General features: G+C 41.4%; 1 protein-coding gene across 3 annotated transcripts in view; it reads left to right on the top strand.

The window, feature by feature from the left end:
- Positions 1–20,759, top strand: part of PHACTR2 (phosphatase and actin regulator 2) — a 161,000-nt gene that overhangs the window by 130,809 nt on the left and 9,432 nt on the right. For all 3 annotated transcript variants that reach the window (XM_034765497.1, XM_034765498.1, XM_034765496.1), the window contains 4 exons: positions 586–641; positions 9,709–9,770; positions 12,070–12,207; positions 16,583–16,659. In XM_034765497.1, the coding sequence (XP_034621388.1) occupies positions 586–641; positions 9,709–9,770; positions 12,070–12,207; positions 16,583–16,659 (333 nt within the window). The remainder of the gene's footprint in view (positions 1–585; positions 642–9,708; positions 9,771–12,069; positions 12,208–16,582; positions 16,660–20,759) is intronic.

The following is a 20,759-nucleotide window of genomic DNA, read 5'->3' as shown; positions in this document are numbered from 1 at the left end:
AAATAAGTAGCTTTGAGACATTTTTAAAATGTTCAGATACTTTTTGGGTAGGTAACTAAAATAGTTTTGATTTAAATCTCCAGACTTTGCATATATGTAGCACTCAGTCAGTAGTGTGCATTTTGCTGTGTTTAAAACAAATGAAATTGAAAGAATTTATTAATGCATGAAAATATTCCAACAGTTGCACAGTATATTACAATACAGTACAGAGAGTCTTTGTACAGATTATTCCTTCAAACTAGATCCCAAAATGGAGTATTTTAGAGCCTTTTTTTAAAGGTTTGCACACACAGTTACCATGATTGCATCCACACATTGGTCATTGGCATGCCTAAGTGGCCAACTGTGCCTCAAACTAGACATATGCCGGCTCAGTACCCCGTGTATGTGCTCAGTTGTAGAAATTGCATTCTGATCAACCATGCAGTTGTACACCTACCCGTCAGTGGTAAATGAATAGCATTAAAAGACTGATTAAAGGAGTTGCATTGCACACTTTAACAAAGCAACCTACTGTTTTTATTGTTAACCTTTGATTGAGAAATCTTGGCTTATAAATGGTCATTTAATTTGTACTCACAGGAGACTTAGCCAAAGGCCCACAACTGAAGAGCTAGAGCAGAGAAATATCCTGAAGCGTAAGTATTCTATGCAGATTAGTGTAATTATTTATTCAGCAAAAAAACACAACTGTGGGATTCATTAGAACCTTGACAGTTAATATAACATGCTAGATTCATGCGTGGAGAGAAATGATGCTTGGTGAAGTAGCATCTTGACATTAGACCCATCATAAATCTGTAATGGCAGCAGTAAATACAGGCTGTATTCAGGGAGACAAACTGAGTCATCATTGGTCATACCCATACTCTCTCCCTTGACATCAGTGGAGCTGCATGAGTGTGACTGAGCACAGAATCTGCTCTTACTGTTTATAAAAATCAGTCAGACAGGTACTCCTTAAAGGTATTTTTAATACTTTTTAATCACTCCCCACTAACTTTTATAAGGAGGAAGGGAAATATTCTGTGCCCCCCAAACAAGGGTAGTTATGAATGAGTAAAGTACAAAGAGCAAAAGAGAGGTGAAGCGTCCTGGAGGAGAGGAGACAATACATTCCAGCTCCTTGAAGATGTCAAAGAAACCATTGCCTCCCTAAAGCTGTATTAGTGTTGCTGGGTTCCTGTGTAATGGGGAGGGAGGAGGAGAGGCAGCACGCCGCCAGTGACGGCAGCCCTGCCCACCCTCAGATCCACTTCTCCCATAATTATAGTTGTGCATTTTTCCATATTGCCCCTATGCACGGAATATCCTCACTCAACTGATCCATAAAGCTGCCACTCATTGCTCAGGACTCACACCTTCCCTGACAGCTACAAGAAATTGGCCAGTCATCCTGAATAGCCTGAGTATAGCTGATGTGTTGTTTAATTGTTGAAAAAAACAATGGGTATGAAGTATATTGTACATACTTTGATTGTTTGCCCATCTTTCCCCTTATTTATGTTGCTTGCCTACTCAAACGGGTAAGCTCTTTGGGGTAGAGACTTGTGTCTTCCTTTGTGAGTACTCAATACCTACCATATTATGGGTTCTACAAGCCTATGAGTGAGTAATAAATGACAGCAATAATAATAGGAAAATTAGTCCATTTACAACCAAGAAAACCCATCATCTAGACCTGATGTGTAGAAATTTTCTAACCCTCACATTAATGATACAATGTGTGAAATGCTACATTTTCAAGCACATAGTCAACCATTGGTGTCATCCAGCATCTCAAAAGTTAACTAGGATAATTACTAAAACTGTAGCTTCTGGTTAGCTATGCACTGTGGTACATAAAAGAGGGTTCAACAAAGTCCTACCCAAGAGGTGATCTGCAATAAATTTTGTAATGTGCAAAATTTGGAATCTGTACATTACACTATCAAATGTAATAAAGATAAATTGTGAAGTATAACCATATTAATCTGGTTTCAGAGTAACAGCCGTGTTAGTCTGTATCCGCAAAAAGAAGAACAGGAGTACTTGTGGCACCTTAGAGACTAACAAATTTATTAGAGCATAAGCTTTCGTGGACTACAGCCCACTTCTTCGGATGCATATAGAATGGAACATATATTGAGGAGATATATATACACACATACAGAGAGATAACCAGTCAGCAAACACTGGACCACATACCAGGTTTAAATTCTCATATAGTATTTCCCAGAGCCCCAGGGCTTGGGGCTTCTGCCCCGCAGGGGACACTGGGGCTTGGTGCTTCTGCCCTGCAGAGCACACCGGGGCTCAGAGTTCCTGCCCTAAGGGGCGCGCTGGGGCTTTCAGGGGCTCAGGGTTCCTGCCCTGCGGGAGACACCAGGGCTTGGAGCTTCTTCCTAAAGCCTTTGAAAATATTTACCGGACCTCCATTCTGGACAGCTCCGGCTGAATTTAAGCCTGACCACATGAGAAACATAATTCCAAAAACTCGTACGAGTATATCACAAACTACTTCTGCTGACTTTGAGGACACCAGTTACACTTTCCCTGTTCAGGTCTAATAAACATGATCTATCAACATGTCAAAGTACACAATCAAACTAAAAATCACACCTAGAACTAATTTTTGACCTACTACTGTTACATGTAACACCAAAGATGAATATAGATGATAGAGATTAGCAGAAGATAAATATTTTCTCTGTCGTTTCAGCTTGTTTATCTTATGGATTTGACAGCACTTTGTATATAGTAACTTTCACTGTTTTCATGTATAAACAGTCATTTTCCATGAAAAGACAAGCCTGGGAACTTAAATTTATAACTCTGCTGGACACTAAAACCCATGGTTTTAACAGAGACACTGGATTTATGGCTTATTACAATTTGTAATACACCCTACTGCCTGCTAGCCCTCCATTTTTCTACAACTGCAGAGGTGTTAATTGCCTACTTTGTTTTAAGTGGTCTCCTACAGTGTGTCTATGCAGGATTGTTATGCTTAACAATCTTTCCCACCTTGAATTTAGCTTGAAAGCTCAGGTTACCTTCCCCAGACTTGAAGAAGGGCTGGTCTACAATGTAAACTTACATCGGTATAGCTTTGTCTCTCAGGGGTGTGAAAAATCCACACCCCTGGTGACATAGCTATGCTGAACTAACCCTCCTGTTGCACAGCGGTAGGTCGATGGAAGAATTCTTCCGTTGACCTAGTTACCACATCTCAGATCAGGTCTGCACTAGTGCTTATGTCGGCAAAACTTTTGTTGCTCAGGGGTGTGAAAAAAACGCACACCCCGAGAGACATAATTTTTTCCAGCATAAGCGTTCATGTGTACAGCGCTATGTCAGCGGGGCACACTCTCCAACCAGTATAGCTATTGCCACTCATTGAGCTGGTTTTATGATGTCGACAGGAGAGCTCTCTCTCGTCTGCATAACGCGGCTACATGAGCGCTTTTACAGCGGCACAGCTGTATCAGTACAGCTGTGCTGCTGTACGCTTGTAAGTGTAGACATGGCCTCAGGGAGGGTGGCTTAACTATAATAATGGGAGAATCCCTTCCATTCTGTAATGAGTATCTACACTGCTGTAAAACAATGAGGAGTCCTTGTGGCACTTTAGAGACTAACAAATTTATTTGTGCATAAGCTTTCGTGGGCTAGAACCCACTTCATCAGATATATGGAGTGGAAAATACAGTAAGCAGGTATAAGTAGACAGCACATGAAAAGATGGGAGTTGCCTTACTAAGTGGGGGGTCAGTGCTAACGAGGCCAATTCAATTAGAATGGATGTGGCCCATTCCCAGCAGTTGACAAGAAGGTGTGAGTATCAACAGAGGGAAAATTGTTTTTTGTAGTGACCCAGCCACTCCCAGTCTTTATTCAGGCCTAATTTGATGGTGTCCCGCTTGCAAATTAATTCCGGTTCTGCAGTTTCTCGTTGAAGTCTGTTTTTGAAGTTTTTTTGTTGAAGAATGACCACTTTTAAGACTGTTATTGTGTGTCCAGGGAGATTGAAGTGCTCATCCTACTGTATAGTGTTTTAAGTGTAAACATACCCTCACCTACCTGGTCTCTCTCATTTTCCTGTAGTATTTGTGTGAGTCTTGCTCAGAGAAGCAGGAGAAAGAAAAACATTTCAAAAATTTAGGAAAATTTTATTGTAAAAGGTGGCATGGGCACTCAAGAGCACATGTAGTATCTGAAACTACTTTTTATTCATTTTTAAAATTTACTACATTTCAAGTCGATGGTGGTCTTTTAAATGCCAAATAGGTGTGTTGTTTATGTTGACAGTGCTCGTAGCCCATTACCAGTGTAGGTTTTCTGAAATTCTCTTAGCTCTTAAATCAAATGTATTGTGTATGGGCTTATTCTGCCCACTTCCCATGGACAGTTATGAAATGTTTACATCCCTCACATTCCTGTGTTGTTGCATCCCTCACATTCCTGTGCAGGATTTGTGAACGAGTCAGAATTTCTTTCATTAAGCTTCCTTTCTGCTGTCATGGGTTGTGTTAGTGTTAGAACTGCCCATAAACAGAGCAGTACTGGAGCTGGAGAAAAATTGTGATTTGATTTATTTTTTAGCATACATTTGGGATAGATGAGCTGATGCACAGATCAAATTGATCCAAATGTTTGCCCCAAAATTAAGTTGAATCCAAACCTTTCATAAGGTTCAAAAAAGTTTTAATACTTTGGTTTTTTGCACCTCTAGCTAAAGCAACGATTTATTATGTCAAAATATATTTTTTATTTTTATAGTTTCAGCTAAACCAGGAAGTACTGGAAATCCTGTGACAGAGATTCTAGCCTGATTTCTAGATCACAGAGCCTTGGATAAGTGTGGATAAGCATCCAGACTTTTGTACCCTTCCACATTAAAAATAAAAAGTTAAGCAGTAACTTGAATGAGTTCTAACACAGGCTGGTTTCTTGCATGCTGACTTTGAAACATTTTAGATGTGCACCCTTGAATCAATTATAGTATTGCATTACAGCAAGGAAGCTTTTTCAGCTCTCACATGGAATCAAGTTTACAGCCGTTGTGTTTTTCTGTAGCTGTGAAGAATAGCAAGGCTTTCTGGACTGTGTGCCTGTCCTCTTGCCAAGCCTGGCTTTTTAGAAACATGATGTAGCTTTTGGTGCTAGTTAGGGAATATTAATGATTATCTTTGTATGTGAAAACAGAAAACAAAAACTGCTTTTTGCTTTCCACAGCATTCCAGGATCCTAGTGCTTTGTTTGCCTTCTTTTTCATTTCCCTAGCAATCCTACAAAGTAATCTAAACATAGCTAATCCCCACAGGGACTCAGTGGAAAGTTCAGTTTTACGCTCCTGGATTACTTTATAGTTGAAAACAGAACAGTCCTTATGCAGAAAGATTTCTCTCTTTTCTTCCTGACTTTCTGTGGTGAATTAAATGTCCCATAATGATGCCAGGGTCTAAAATGCCAGTATTTGCTGTCACGGTAGTGGCATAGATGTTTATTTCTCCAAGGTCACTGATTTAAAGAGACACCAAAATATCCCATAATTGACTTCAATTTAAAATTCCTCTAATCTAGGATCAAATTCTGCCTTGGGCAGTGCCTTCATGTATGTTCCAGAAGCAGAAGCCAGGAGAGGAAGGAAACCATAGAATAGTTTTTCCGGTCAAATTCCAGCTGCCCTTCAACCCAGAGGAGATGACTCTGTAGGTCATCATAGGTGGAGCTGCAGAGGGACATTCCAGGATAGGGCCTGCAGATTACGAGCATGCTGCGTGCATTTAACACTCTGCCCCATACAGATTTTTGCTCCTAGGGTGGAGAGCAGTCAAGCTGTGGTTCCATGAACACTTCTTTTGCAGCATGAATGTTCATGGGCAAGTCAACCACTTTCATACCTGCAGCCAGAATTTGGCACCAAGGAGGGATTTTCTAAAGTGCCTACGGGAGTTAGGAGCACATCTGACTTTCAATGGTGATCATGATCCTAAATCACTTAGGCATCTTTCAAAATCTCACCCTGAATGGCAAATTACAGAAAACAAAAACATTACTCTACTGCTGAGAACTGTTTTAAGGACAGTATTTATGTAGGAATTACAATAAAACAATGTTTGGTCTTCTTGCCCAACCATTGCCTGTGCATCCTCTTGTGGTCTAGGGTCTTGCTACGGGCAGCCTGTCTCCGTTTTTCCCTCTTGGACTGTTCAACTAAAACTTCACCCAGGCATTTTCTTGGTCAGAAAGATCCCTCCTTGGAGTCTGGGTTTATTAATATAAAATAAACGCTAAATAAAACTTAAAATCCCAAACAAAGTCCATTCATAATCCCACACAACACAAGGTTTCTCTTCCTCCCCCAGCCCTTCCTGCCTGGGGCCTTTTGCATTCTCTCTCCTGCATAGACTGGATGTTTCCCAGGGGTACCTACTATGATCAAATCCCATGTCTCGCAGAACCTTTTGCAGACTCCACAGCTTCCTGAGCTTCTCCCCTTCATTGCAGAGCAGCCCAGTGCTGCTCTTTGCAGGGCAAATCCCTAATCGCTCCCAGATGGGGATCATTCTGTAATCAGGGTTGACTAGCTGTAGTCCTCCAGCCCTGAAGGGGCAAGCCACCCTGTTACAGCGTGAAAAGGGTGTTTTGTGTGTGAGTTACAGGGTTGAGTGCCTTAAGTCAGTGAGCCAGCTCCTCAGGCAGTGTGTCAAAGAACTGTACGTAACCACAGGATTTCAGTCCTTGTGCTTTAGGGCTTGAGTTTTATTTCTCCAAATAAAACAGTTCAACATAAGTTCAATATATAAGCCATGTCCTTCCCCCTGACCGCAGGGTCTCTTGATGGAGCTCATCTACTCAATGCAGGTCTCACTCTTCAGATCCTCTGCCTGGGTATAAAGGAGGGTCTCTAGTCCCTTCTGCTGGAGCTTTCCTCCAACAGAGTGGCTTCCAGCTAGAGCTGTTCAGGAATTTTTTGACTAAACATTTCTTTGGAGTCATCAAAACCAAAACGTTCTTGTGGAAATGTCTCAGTTTCAACTAAAATTGCAGTGGGAAGATTTTTTGGTCCAGGATGAAATTTCAGGTGAAGGAACAAGGGTGGTGGGGGAGAGCGAGAGAAACAGACAGACAGACACACACAATACCCAAGTGATTAGAGCATTCCTTTGAGATGTGGGAGACATGTATTCATGTCCCTGCTCCAAATCAGGCGGAGTAGGGGTTCAAACCTGGATCTCCCATATCGCTAACAACTGGGCTATTACTAGTGGGGACAGTCTCTCTCCTGTTAGAATTTTTCACAGAAGAATTCAAAAGGTCTCATTTTTACTCGGATGCAAAACAAATATCCCAATCTCAAAATTATTCACAAAATTGAATTCTTTCTGGCCAGTTCTACTGCCAGCCTTTCTAGCCTGCTCCCTTCAAGGTGCGCACTCCCAGGCCTGGTTGCTAAGGAGAAACTCTCTGCTCTTTTCTCATCTCTAGCCTTCTCCCTGAACTCAAGCTTCCCGACAGGCCTGGCTCTGAGTCACAATCTTCAACCACGTGACCCCAGGATTTATTCCCTTCGCCTTGGTGGCACAGGGGGCAGCTGAGCTCTGACCCCCTTAAAAGGCCAGCACATCCTGTGCCCACTGCCAAGTAATTGTATCCCCAAATTTAAAAGAATTGTGGTCTAGAGAAACAAAGATCAGGTAGACTAAATTGATTAATAATGGTTCCTTGTGATATAAATTCAGAGACGTGATCCCAGTATTTCTCATGTGAAGATACTTACCATGCTTTAGGACATACAGGGATTTAGACAAGCAAGAGAATTCAAAGTTATGAATAATTAATTTTAGAAAGAAAATAACAAAAACAGGCAACAGTACAATGTGTGTGTTCACTTACAATCTCTTCTGGGCTGTCCCCCTCATGAAGAGCTTGCAACAGAGATTACACCTGGGAGATCCAGTTCCTGTAGGGGGCAGTCTTCTCTAGATGACCTAAAACCAAGTAAATTAATCCCTAAATTAATAGATCCTGTTTAGTTACCTTAGATATTATGGTTATTGATTACAAAGGGAAGTTTGTTTAAAAGTAAGTCAGTTCCATGTGAGTTATCATAAATATACTAAAACAGCTATTAAATGGGCAAAGGTTAGTGATCTTGCTAAACTCTATGAAATACAGTAAAGGAAAGAGAGCTTTAGTTAGATTACTTAAAGAAGTCATATGAAAAATATTCACTTCTGTATCTCAATAAACGTAATTTCAATCATAGAGTTAATCTAGCCTTGGCAGTCTTTGCAAGATTTTATCTCACTTGAAGTTTGGTGGCAAAATCTTTTTGAGGGGCAGGGCTGGTGTTGACACTTTCTTTCTGTTGCTGTGATTTCTTCTGATGCTGTTTTTTTGTTGTTTTTCTTTCTCTCCATCTCATGCTTTATCAAAGGAAATTTACAAGGACTGAATGATGTTCTGTCTTCAGTGATACCCGGGCCACTCCCAGTGAAAACATGTACAACAGATGTACCTGTTGAACAACCATAAGCCTAACGCCTACGCGAGATTCAAACTTGGCCACACTGTATGTTCACAGTTTGGCCATTTATTATGGATGAGAGCAAATCATTCTGAACAAGTGTTCAAAACTGTGCTCTCACCTTCTTCTAATGCAGTTTGGTCACATCCACAGTGGACAGATAAACTCCTTTAGAACTAGAGTTGGTCCTGAACCAAAACCCTCAATCCAAACTTGTGACCTTGGGGAAATGTGGATCCAGATCTGAACTTTGCAGTTCAGCCAACATCTCTGATTGGAATATTTCATCCACAGTAAAGATACACTCACACATAAGCAACAGAGCTGGGCAAATCATACAAATGATTTTCTGCAAACATTCATCAGTTAAAAACAATTTGCTTCACTCATATTTGTACCCCTTTTTAATTTGCTTTCCACAGACATTCAGGCAATCAGTTTTCACTGGCACAAAAGTTTCTGGAAAGCAAATTTCAGTTACATGCACAAATATCTGCAGAAATTTTAATGTTGCATAGGCAATTATTTGCCCCATCTGACCAAGGAACAGAAATCATAAATTGTGATTGGTCTGACTAATCACACAGTTAACCAAAGTCAGCTCAAATAATGAAAATCACATACTGAGAACTATTAATGATCAATCCATGGAATCTAACAAAAATCAATAACAAAACAAGTCACTGACTAATTTCCAGTAACAAACAAATTTGAGGAATTTGCTCTCTGCTTATGGATATTCTGGGAGCAAAATATAGAGGTTAGGTTCATCAGATAGGTTATTCATTGACAATTTTCTCTGCAATTTTCTTCTCACAATTAAACTCTGATTCTAGACTAAGGTAAAGGGGACCTTGGGAATAAAGGCAATGATGATCTTAGTCTCTTGGCAGGTAGGTGAAGCAGCTGTGCAACTCCTTGATTTTTATTTCACAGAGTGGAAATGACTGTAGCCTCTCTCCTATATTCCAGGCACAGGGTGATAACTAAAGAAGGCTGCAGAGTTGAGAATCAGAGAGGACAGAGAAAGGCAATGAGAACACACACACACACACAAAAATAGGATAGCTCAGAAATATGAGTATGCATGAGCCAATATTCCAAGGCCTGAAACTTACTGCCAAGAGAAATTTACCATATACAGTTATAGTCCCCTAGTCATCCCCTTTATTTCTCTCTTCCAAAACCAGAGAAGAATGAAGAAGAAGAACAGGAAGCCAGGAGGGAATTAAAACGCAGCCTCAGCAGAAAGGTGATAAAATATTTTATGTGTAATATACTTGTGTGTATAATAAAGGATGAGAATTTTTCTTTATAGTATTCTAAAGTATATTCAGACATACTGACAAAATTCCCTCTCCCGTTTCCATTTCCCCAAAAGGTAAACCCTGTTTAAAAGATAGAATGGGCCAAAGTCATCCTTGGTATAAATGCAGTCTGTCCAATTTTCCCTAGCATTTTTACAAGGCAGAACTGCCACCTTTGAAGGAAATGTAGGGCCTGACTGTGGTTAGCCTTTGCATGTGTGTGCAAGGAGGGGATGTGAGTACCAGGAGCTTTCCTGAGTGCACGCGCACACACCCGTGCAACCACAGGTGTAGGTACTTGCCTCTTTTGGAAAAGGAGAGTGCTGGAAGAGGTGTGAGGCTTTGAACAGCACTCCACCACTATCCCATACACAAGCCAGTAGAGCTTGCCCATCACAGATGGGAGCACATACTGCATTCTCCTGTTCAGGGTTGGCCTAACTCTGTTCCCACTGAAATCAATGGTAAATCTCCCACTGACTTCAATGGTAGCAGACGTAAGCCAACACTGAGGGTTTTTGAAAATCCCACCCACAGTGCCTCAGTGACGCACAGTGTCTCTCAGAGCTCTTAGTGGGATAACAGCACAGTCCTGATCCATCGAGTGTATCTAAATCACTAAAATTGATTATCAAGACCAAAGTGGTAAAACATTGCAATGCAAGACTCTCCCAACAGGTAATGTATACCTTTTTGCTTGTCTTTCCTAGTCTAGTCAATACAAGAGAGAACCACAGTATACAAAATATTTATCATTGTGCCCAAGTCAATTATTAAATTGACTTTTTTGATTGTGATCTTCCTATTAATCTCATGAATGTCTCTTTTTTCTGAATAATGAGAAGTTTAAAACCTTAAAAAATAATTGTACATATATATAATGCACACATTTTATATATGTGTGTGCACATATATATGTGATCCTGAAGCAACAAGCACATAAAAAATATTTTTTTTCTAATTGTGTCTAAGTTGCTTGTACACATGTGCATGTTATGCAGATTAGGGCTATATTCTGCTCTCCATTAAACCAATGCAAACCTAATAATTTCAGATGGATTTTGGGAATACAGGAATTGTCATACTAGATCAGATCCAAGGTCCATTTAGTTTCATATCCTATCTCTGACAGTGGCCAGCACCAGATGCTTCAGAGGAAGGTGTAAGAACCCCATAGTAGACAGATGTGAGATTATCTGCCCCCTACCCTGAGCTCATCCTGGTCCCTAATAGTTACAGATTAAACCCTGAAGCAGAAGGTTTAATATCCCTTCCAAAATTGTGTTATTAATTGCAATAATGTTGGATAGTCTTGCTATCCATACAACTATCCAATCCCTTTTCAAATCTTGTTTAGTTTTTGGCCTCAGTGACTTCCTATGGCAATGAGTTCCACAGTTTAATCAAACATTCTGTGTGAAAGTATTTCCTTTTATCGGTTTTGAATTTGCGACCTTTTAATTTCATGGAATATCCTCGTGCGCTTGGGTTACGAGAGAGGGAGAATAGAAGTTCCCAATTTACCTTCTCTATTCCATTTGTTATTTTTTATTATGTCCCCTCTTATGGGTCTCTTTTCTAAGGTAAACAGACCTAGCTTTTACAATCTCTCTCCATATGAGAATTTTTTCCAGACCCTTGTTCATTCTCATTGTTCTTCTCTGTACCCTTTCCAGTTCTGCAATATCCTTTTTGAGATGAGGAAGCCCCATAATATGACATAGAATTTTCCTACACTTTCAAAAATATATGTGCAATAGGAGAATTTTGTTTACTGTGACAATCCATTAATTTGTACTTTGATTGGGGTGACTCAGATCATTTGGTTCAATATCATAATAAAGATAGAGTCTCTGATTCACAAATTCCTTTTAGTTAGAGAAACCCATCAAAAACCTGTTCTTTTTTTTGTATTGAAAAACAGATGATTGTAGGTATTAATGTAAATACTAGCATTGTCTAAGAGGGTAAATAGCACCAGTGTAACAAAGTAAAAATTAATGTTCTGGAGATGATCTGTCAAGATTCTTTGTGGCCTGTCTGACAAAGATTAATTTTATACTCTAAGAAACTAGGTTGCACTGCTTTCCAGTTCCTGTTTGATGTTCCCAAGATGGTGCCTTTTTTTAGACACCTGAAAGTGACCCTGATTAGAAATACTTTTAATGTTCTCTTGAGGTTACATTATACCCTAGGTTTTATTTTGGCTTATTCAATTTACTCTTTTCCACCTCCTGTTCACAGCTCAGTCTGAGACCTACAGTGGCTGAACTGCAGGCAAGAAGAATCCTACGTTTCAATGAGTATGTGGAGGTAACGGATTCCCCGGATTATGATCGCCGAGCAGACAAGCCTTGGGCAAGGTTAACTCCTGCAGACAAGGCAAGGGACAAATAGAGATTGAATTCTATAAATTTCAAAATATTTCTCCGGTCTTATTTTCATCCCTCCACACCAGTATCATTAATTACATCTTCTTGAGGCAGTGACATTGTCATGGTACCATGCATTGCCCACACATAGCAGAACCCACTCAGGTGCCTATTAAAATTGTACTTACCAGCTCACTTGTGGCAGTTCAGAGATGAATTTCTCACATTTTTAAAATTCCTCCTAGGCCAGTTACATCACTGCTATCGGCTTTTAGTTGAAGTCCTTGGAATTCAACCAAAGTTTCTGCAGTCAGAGGCCTACATGCTGGCCCTTAAGTGCTGCTTTTAAAACTAATTACAGTGAAATGTAACAGGCTCTCCCATTACTGTAAAAATGCTTGACCACATGAATACACCATCACTACAGTTGTCAGGTGACCAACTGCATGCATGCACCATTGGGAATAAACTCAGTCTTCAACATCAAAATCCTGCATCTTTACCCTGCAATTTAACAGAGCAGTGAGATTAACTAGGTAGTAGAGAGAACTTTAAACAGTGAGAGAAGCTACTGGGTTGCTTATTTACTTATATAAGTAGAGTTTTAAAAATTAGGTAAAATAATTCAGAAGAAAGATCATGCTTTTTTGGTGAAAAGTCATAAAATATTTCAGGCTTACTCTGTTCTCGGACATGAATCCATTTTTTAGCAAAGTGTTTTCATTCTTTGTGGCTGCAGATAACTTGAGAGGGCCGAGTATAAGGAACCAGCTCCCACTCAGAAGGCAGTGGTAGCTACTAGTCTCAGCTTCCAAGTGACTTTAGCAGTTCGCTCCAAGTACAGTTAGTTACACTGTTCTAGCCTAGAGGGAACAAAGACCTGAGGGGCTGTAGCAGCCTCTGCATCAGAGAGGAAAGGGCAGTCCATGCCAGCCACAAGTGGAAAAAAAGATGACTGTGCTCACTGATGCCATCTGAGCATCTGTGTGCAATGGTGTCACTAATTGAATCCTGATATTACTTTCTGCTTTCACAACAGGCTGAGGGACACCCTCAAACGAGGAAGCAGTTATATACCTTGCCAGATCCTCACAATACTTTCAACCAGCATTACCACTTTTTTCAGAATTGAGTTTAGGTCAACTGGCTTTTGTTCAGGCCCAATATATGCCAAATATTGGAGAGCATGCAGACTGGTACATCTGAGTCTGATGAAAAGGGGCCCTAGAGCAGAAAGTCACCAGTACATTGAATTCACTGTAGCCCATATTTCCTCAGAATCTCCCCTCGTGGTTTTATAATGGCTGAACAATAGGGCTGTCAGAACTGAGCCCTGCAAGACCACACTATTGAAAGCCCTGAAAGAGAGGACCAGTCACCCAACACCATCCCGTCACTATTCCTCTGAAAAGAATGAGTGGATGAATTATCACGTGATCCCATCTACTCTTGCCAGCCTGCAGTTACTTCAGCAGACTCTCATAATTAGGGGTTCTCAAACTGGGGGTCAGGACCCCTCAGGGGGTCATGAGGTTATTACAGGGGGGGTCACAAGCTGTCAGCCTCCACACCAAACCCTGCTTTGCCTCCAGCATTTATAATGGTATTAAATATATTTAAAAGTGTTTTTAATTTATAAGGGAGGTCGCACTCAGAGGCTTGCTATGTGAAAGGGGTCACCAGTACAAAAGTTTGAGAACCACTGCCTCATAATCAACTGTCTTAAAGGCCTCTGAAAGATCAAGTAGAGTCATCAAAGACATTTGGCCTTAAGTCTCCTGCGGAGATCCTCAGCCATGGTGTTTCCATGCCATGCTCAGGTCTGAAGGAATCCCGGGTGCTTCACATTATTGGATATCTCTAACCTGCACAAAAGAAGGGGGCAAGTTGAGAGAGGTGAATGTAGGGGTGGGAAGAGAGGCAAGAGAAGCTGGCTTGAATCCTCAGATTTTTGTTGTGAAATGGCCGTAAAGTGCAGGATCCAGTTATGACGTTAGCCCACGAGGAAAGAGCTGGTCATTCCCGTTACTATTGATCATACTGTGAAGAGCACTGTTTTCTTCGGGAGGTTTGTACCTTACACAGTACAGCACACTGTTTGGGTGCAATTCTGTTAAGCTGCTTGTTCCTCTGTCTTTCTGGAGAGAAGTACTTTTTTTTTTTAAACAAATCAGTAGGGCAATTCAGAAAAAATCTATTCAGCTGTCCCATTCCCCTCTTTGACCCCGCTTCTCCCCCCCCACCCAGATACCTGCAGGATTTCTCTGCTAGAAATGGGTGGTTTACCAACCGCCGTTTCTGGACCAAATTGTATAGAAAATTCAAGATCCTGCAATACCAAGTAAGGCAGAGGTTCTCAACCTTTTTCTTTCTGAGCTCCCCCCCCCCCCCCCCCAACGTGCTATAAAAACTGCACAGCCCACCTGTGCCACAACAACTGGTTTTCTGTATATAAAATCCAGGGCCCTCATTAGTGGGTAGCAAGCAGGGCAATTGCTGGGGCCCCATACCAGAGGGGCCCATGCAAAGCTGCATTGCTCAGGCTTCAGCTTCATCCCCCGGTGGCGAGGCTCAGGGCCCTGGGCTTCAGGTGCTGAACATTCTGTATTCCCCATGAAGTCTTCAGGAGCTAAGTGCACTCAGCACCTTGCAGGAAACTGAGGTGAGCAGTCCTGGTGCAAATAGCAACTTTATCGATCTGCACCGGGAGTTGCACCAAGCAAACTACACTGGTAGCTAGCGCTGATAGGTCAAATCAGTGTAGACGAGGCCTCAAGTCACAGTAGATCAGAGTGCCACATTTAGAAATGATACAAGAAGGGCTTGATTGTTCATGATAGCAGTGGAACTTTTTCACTTGTAGGTCACCTGCTCAGGTCTAGCTAATAGTGGCTGAAAGTCATTATCACCACCTGAGAGACAAGGACCAATAAAAGATATTACCGCACCCACCTTGTCTCTCTGATATCCTGGGACCAACACGGCTACAACAACACTGCATACATTATTACCCACCTAAAATACATTTTTAGGCTCAATACATTTTGTAATGAACAGGTTTCCACAGCACAGTTGGCACAAATTGGTCCCCATGTTTTCAGTCTCAGCAGAGAAGCAAAGGGTCCAGTGAGTCTGGAGACTCCATTACTTCTTTTCCCTAGAAGTAGTCCCTCTAGGTCCAGTTGAAGCACATCAGTGGAAAAGAGGTCTCCTGAGGTCTCTTCCAACCCTAATCTTCTATAATTCTATAAAGCCAGCGCTATACCAGTTCTGTGGATTCAGGACTCCGATATCTTGTCTATCAATAAGGCATATGCTTAAAAACAAGGTGGGGGGGTTGCAATATCTGAGCTGTGTGTCTTTCCTTACTATTGTAGCAGCCTTGTGTATCATTGGGGTTAAGCAGGACAGTCCCCTGCTGGAATGTGAGATTTATCATTTAGGAGATGGCATTCTGTTGACACAGCGTAAACTTATCACACTGGAATTCTGTCCTGCTTTGAAAGACATTGCTCTTTAATGAGCTGCTTTTTAAAAGGATTACTCAAATGGTATTACTTGTATTAGAAACACGGAAAGGAGAAAGAGAGAATAAACCTTACACTGAACAGCAGGGTCTGAAAGCAGTGGTTTAAAATGTTTATAGATTTGAACCAAAAGCATTTATAGCAATACCTGTGTGTGTAGAGTGCTGGCCATTTAAGAAATTATATGAATTATATAGTGAAGTAAATTGATTACCATTCTTTTTACATAGGCATTAAGGACTGACATTTTAAAGTGTGCTGAATTTCTGCTGTTCTTTAGTATCTACCAGCTGAAAACACGGCCCTGGAATGTCCAAACACCTCATGGAATGTTACATAAAATTGATCAAAAGAGTGACTAATTTCCATTTGAAAAGTGGCATTCATCTCACATTCCTAAAATCTTGTCTCCAGTCGGGAGCTATAGGAATCTTGCAGTTTATGCAATTGCTATGCATGAAGTATGACTCATCCTCCCCTCCAGGGCTGTATGCTGTGATAATCTCTTTGCAGATGCATACTAAACAGGTGGCTGTCGAGGGTGACAAATTCCCTTTCCCTGCTTCTTTTGTAGCAAATGCCATGTTTTGGGGGAGGGATTTTCTGGGCCCAGATATTTTCTTATGGCTTTCCTAAAAATAGTTTTACTTCAAATAACCATAACTGTAAGAGCCATTATGTTCTTGGGATCAGAAGTGTGCAAGAGTGATGGATTAAATGAAAGGATTTAAGTGAAAAGTAAACGGAAAACAATAGAGATGAGGGTATTTTGCACCTCAGAGGAGTGGGCCCTTGTTCTGTTAATGTATTTTTACGGGATGTTCATCTTTCTGATGTTTGTGTGTGTTTTTTAATTAGGCAGCAATACGGAAAGAACTGAATGAATTTAAAAGCACAGAAATGGAAGTACATGAGGAAAGTCGACAGTTTACAAGGTGAGTAAAAGTACTTTTTGGCGTAAAACCAATGAGAGGTGAATGTATCATATTAGTCTCCGCCTTTTCCAAGTCCTCTATAGAGTTGTCCTGTAATTAATTCCTTGACCCTTAGCTGGTGGGATTTCCCAGTGTTGCTGATGTGATCACTGAAACCATATAATTGATATGGCAATGAGGGTAACCAGAATTGAATAGATTTTAAATGGAAAAGATTGCGTATGAAATCTGAGAAATAATCCTTTCATACATTTTATTGGATTCAGCATGTCCCAGATGAAATTAACAGTCTGCATGTGTGGGAGGAGAGCCCTGCTTCCACAGAACCACTGAAAACCATATGAAAGTATGTGTTAGTGGGTGCTTTGGGGCACTGGACTCAAGCTAGCAGTCTAGCAAACTTCACAAAGTCCATCCCCATTCTGGAAAACTTCCTAACAATCGCCAGAGCTCCTAGCAATCTTTCGGAAATTTGCCAGATTCAGACATTCCATTCTAACATTCCTAATTTGACACAAATAACATTATAATATGCATCTCTGTTTGGACCTGTGCCATAGATCTCACCTAGATATTTCAAATAAGCCTCGTTGAAGTATTCAGGATAAGTTATCTTGCAGCTAGGATGTGGCAAAAAAGAACTAAAAGAATTTCCAAACTATGATTAATACCTGTCTTTCTTAAATCCCATATCTTTAAAAGGGCATGTCCAAATAACCTTAAATTTGGTCTAAAAATAGTTTGCTGGCTACAGATCAAACAAAATAAATGTGAAGCTAATAGGAGTTTTAGTGTGGATTTTAAATTAGGAATCAGAAGGTACTAATAGTGGAAATCAATTTTCCACTCAAGCTACTGCAACTCCATAAGGATTACTCAATATATTGTTATTGTATTAATAATAAACAAGGCCCTGATATTTTTAAAACCACTATATAATTATCAAATAGATCACTATAGGGAAAGTGGTAGCCTATGTTTAGGTTACCTAACAATTCCCATTATAATTATTTTTTCTGACAGTTTTTTGAGGCGCTCTAATGTCTCTATGATTTGCAGCAGGATTTTGAAATTTGGCAGAGGGTTATTCCGGAGGTCAGGTGTGTGTTTTTTGTTGTCCCCAGGAAAATCTGTTCTGATTTATCCAAATTCTAAGCTTCTGAAGATTGCATTTAGCAGTCTGCATTATGCCCAGTAGACCTTGCTGCTAAAATCATTCAACCAGTGCTTGATTTGTAATTAAAAAGATGCTGGGGCTCAAGCAATTTTTTTACATTCATAACTGATGCAGGAAGCCCAGAGGTGCTTGGGTGATAAACTGCCAAGCCTAGGGGTACTGGGGCTCTGCCCTGGCAAGCTCTAGCACAAATAAAGCACTGCATTCACCATTGCATACACCATGCTCTCCTAATCTGCAGCAAGGGAGATTTTGGTTAGATATTAGGGAAACGTTCTAACTATAACGATAGCTAAGTAGTGGAATAGGTATTATCAAGGGAGGTTGTGGATCAGATGGCCTCTCGAGGTCCTTTCCAGCCATACATTTCTATGATTCTATCAAAACTGAACCTTCAGATAAGACACATACAAAAATTGATCCATAACTGGGTCCCTTCCTCCTACTGCTATTGCTGCCACCACTGCGTGATTGTGTGGGATCCTGTAGTTAGCCTGTATCAGAATGCATACTCGCAATGAGACAGAATTGGGCTAGATGATCAACTTTAATTCTGGTGTCAAGTATCAGAGGGGTAGCCGTGTTAGTCTGAATCTGTAAAAAGCAACAGAGGGTCCTGTGGCACCTTAGAGACTAACAGAAGTACTGGGAGCATAAGCTTTCGTGGGTAAGAACCTCAGAGTGCTTGACTTTACAACTTTAATCATCTTTTAAAAAAAGGTTTTTAATATAATTATAATAATACCTAGCACTTCAATGCAGTTTATAAACATGAACTAATTGATTCTCATAACACTTCACGAAGCAGGTAAGAAAACATTGTCATTTTTACAAATGGAAAAACGGAGCCATGGATTATAACTATACATGCAGGTAGGGATTAGAACCCAGTGTTTTGCTTAGACTGTTAGAAAATGCCCCTCACGAATATGGATACAGATCACTAGGCCAAGTGCATAACTAGTGTATCTCCATTTGGCTCCTTGTGTCTTGTATTCCTTGTACTTCGGTTAATCTTTAGGATATATAAAAATACAGGTTTAGCAAAGTGCAATATAAAGTAAATTGCAAGAGAGAATATTCTGTGCTATGAACTGATACAATTGGAATGTAACTCCTTGATTACATCATTACAAATTATATGGCAAAATTAGCGCATGTTTGTACAAGAGACACTAAAAAGGAACTTGGAAGCGTTTCTCACTAACATTGAAAACAGCAGTTGATGGACACAGATTACAGTAGGATTCTCAGAAGCTGGGCCCAGAGGTCTGAGGCGATCCAATACTGCAGCAACTCAGTGCGAAAACTATTTAGGGGAGGGGCTTGAAACAGGGATGCCAATCCTATCCATGGTACATGTAACCAATGAGTCCATATGGTCCTTCAGGAGCTACTGCCTGAGGAAGATTCAGCCCCAAAGTGTCCCCTCCCTGTTAGAATCATAGAAGATCAGGGTTGGAAGAGACCTCAGGAGGTCATAATCCAACCCCCTGCTCAAAGCAGGACCAATCCCAACCAGGGGCAGCTCTAGTTTTTTTGCCGCCCCAAGCATGGCAGGCAGGCTGCCTTCGGCGGCATGCCTGCAGGAGGTCCGTCGGTCCTGCGGCTTCAGCGTACCCGCTGCCGAATTGCCGCCGAATCCACAGGACCAGCGGACCTCCCGGAGGCATGCCACCAAAGGCAGCCTGCCTGCCGCCCTCACAGGGACTGGCAGGGCGCCCCCTGCGGCTTGCCGCCCCAGGCATGCGCTTGGAGCACTGATGCCTGGAGCCGCTGCTGACCCCAACTAAATCATCCCAGCCAGGGCTTTGTCAAGCCAGGCCTTAAAAACCTCTAAGACTGGAGATTCCACCACCTCCCTAGGTAACCCATTCCAGTGCTTCACCACCCTCCTAGTGAAATAGTGTTTCCTAATATCCAACCTAAACATCCCCCACTGCAACTTTAGACCATTGCTTCTTGTTCTGTCATCTGCCACCACTGAGAACAGCCTAGCTCCATCCTCTTTGGAACCCCCCTTCAGGTAATTGAAGGCTGCTATCAAATCCCCCCTCACTCTTCTCTTCTGCAGACTAAATAAGCCCAGTTACCTCAGCCTCTCTGCATTAGTCATGTGCCCCAGTCCCCTAATCATTGCTCTCCGCTGGACTCTTTCCAATTTGTCCACATACTTTCTGTAGTGGGAGGCCCAAAACGGGATGCAATACTCCAGATGTGGCCTCACCAATGCCGAATAGAGGGGAATAATCACTTCCCTCGATCTGCTGGCAGTGCTCCTTCTAATGCAGCCCAATATGCCGTTAGCCTTCTTGGCAACAAGGGCATACTGTTGACTCATATCCAGCTTCTCATCCACTGTAATCCCCAGGTCCTTTTCTGCAGAACTGCCGCTTAGCCAGTCGGTACCCAGCCTGTAGCAGTGCATGGGATTCTTCCATCCTAAGTGCAGGACTCTGCATTTGTCCTTGCTGATCCTCATCAGATTTTTTGGCCCAGTTCTCCAATTTGTCTAGGTCACTCTGGACCCTATCACTACCCTCCAGCGTATCTATCTCTCCCCCCAGCTTAGTGTCATCCGCGAACTTGCTGAGGGTGCAAACTATCCCATCGTCCAGATCATTAATGAAGATGTTGAACAAAACCGGCCCCAGGACCGACTCCTGGGGCACTCCACTTGATACCGGTGTTATGCTCATACAAAGCACACAGGATCTTTATAGAGGAAGGCAAATACGCAGCATTTATTGAAAATACAACAGTTAGCATAATGACAGGTTTCAGAGTAGCAGCCGTGTTAGTCTGTATCCGCAATAAGAAGAACAGGAGTACTTGTGGCACCTTAGAAACTAACAAATTTATTAGAGCATAAGCTTTCGTGGACTACAGCCCACTTCTTCGGATGCATATAGAATGGAACATA

Source organism: Trachemys scripta, chromosome 3 (genome assembly GCF_013100865.1).
Source record: "Trachemys scripta elegans isolate TJP31775 chromosome 3, CAS_Tse_1.0, whole genome shotgun sequence".
NCBI lineage: Eukaryota > Metazoa > Chordata > Testudines > Emydidae > Trachemys > Trachemys scripta.
The sequence above is the reverse complement of the archived record's forward strand: the minus strand, read 5'-3'. Positions and strand labels throughout refer to the sequence as shown.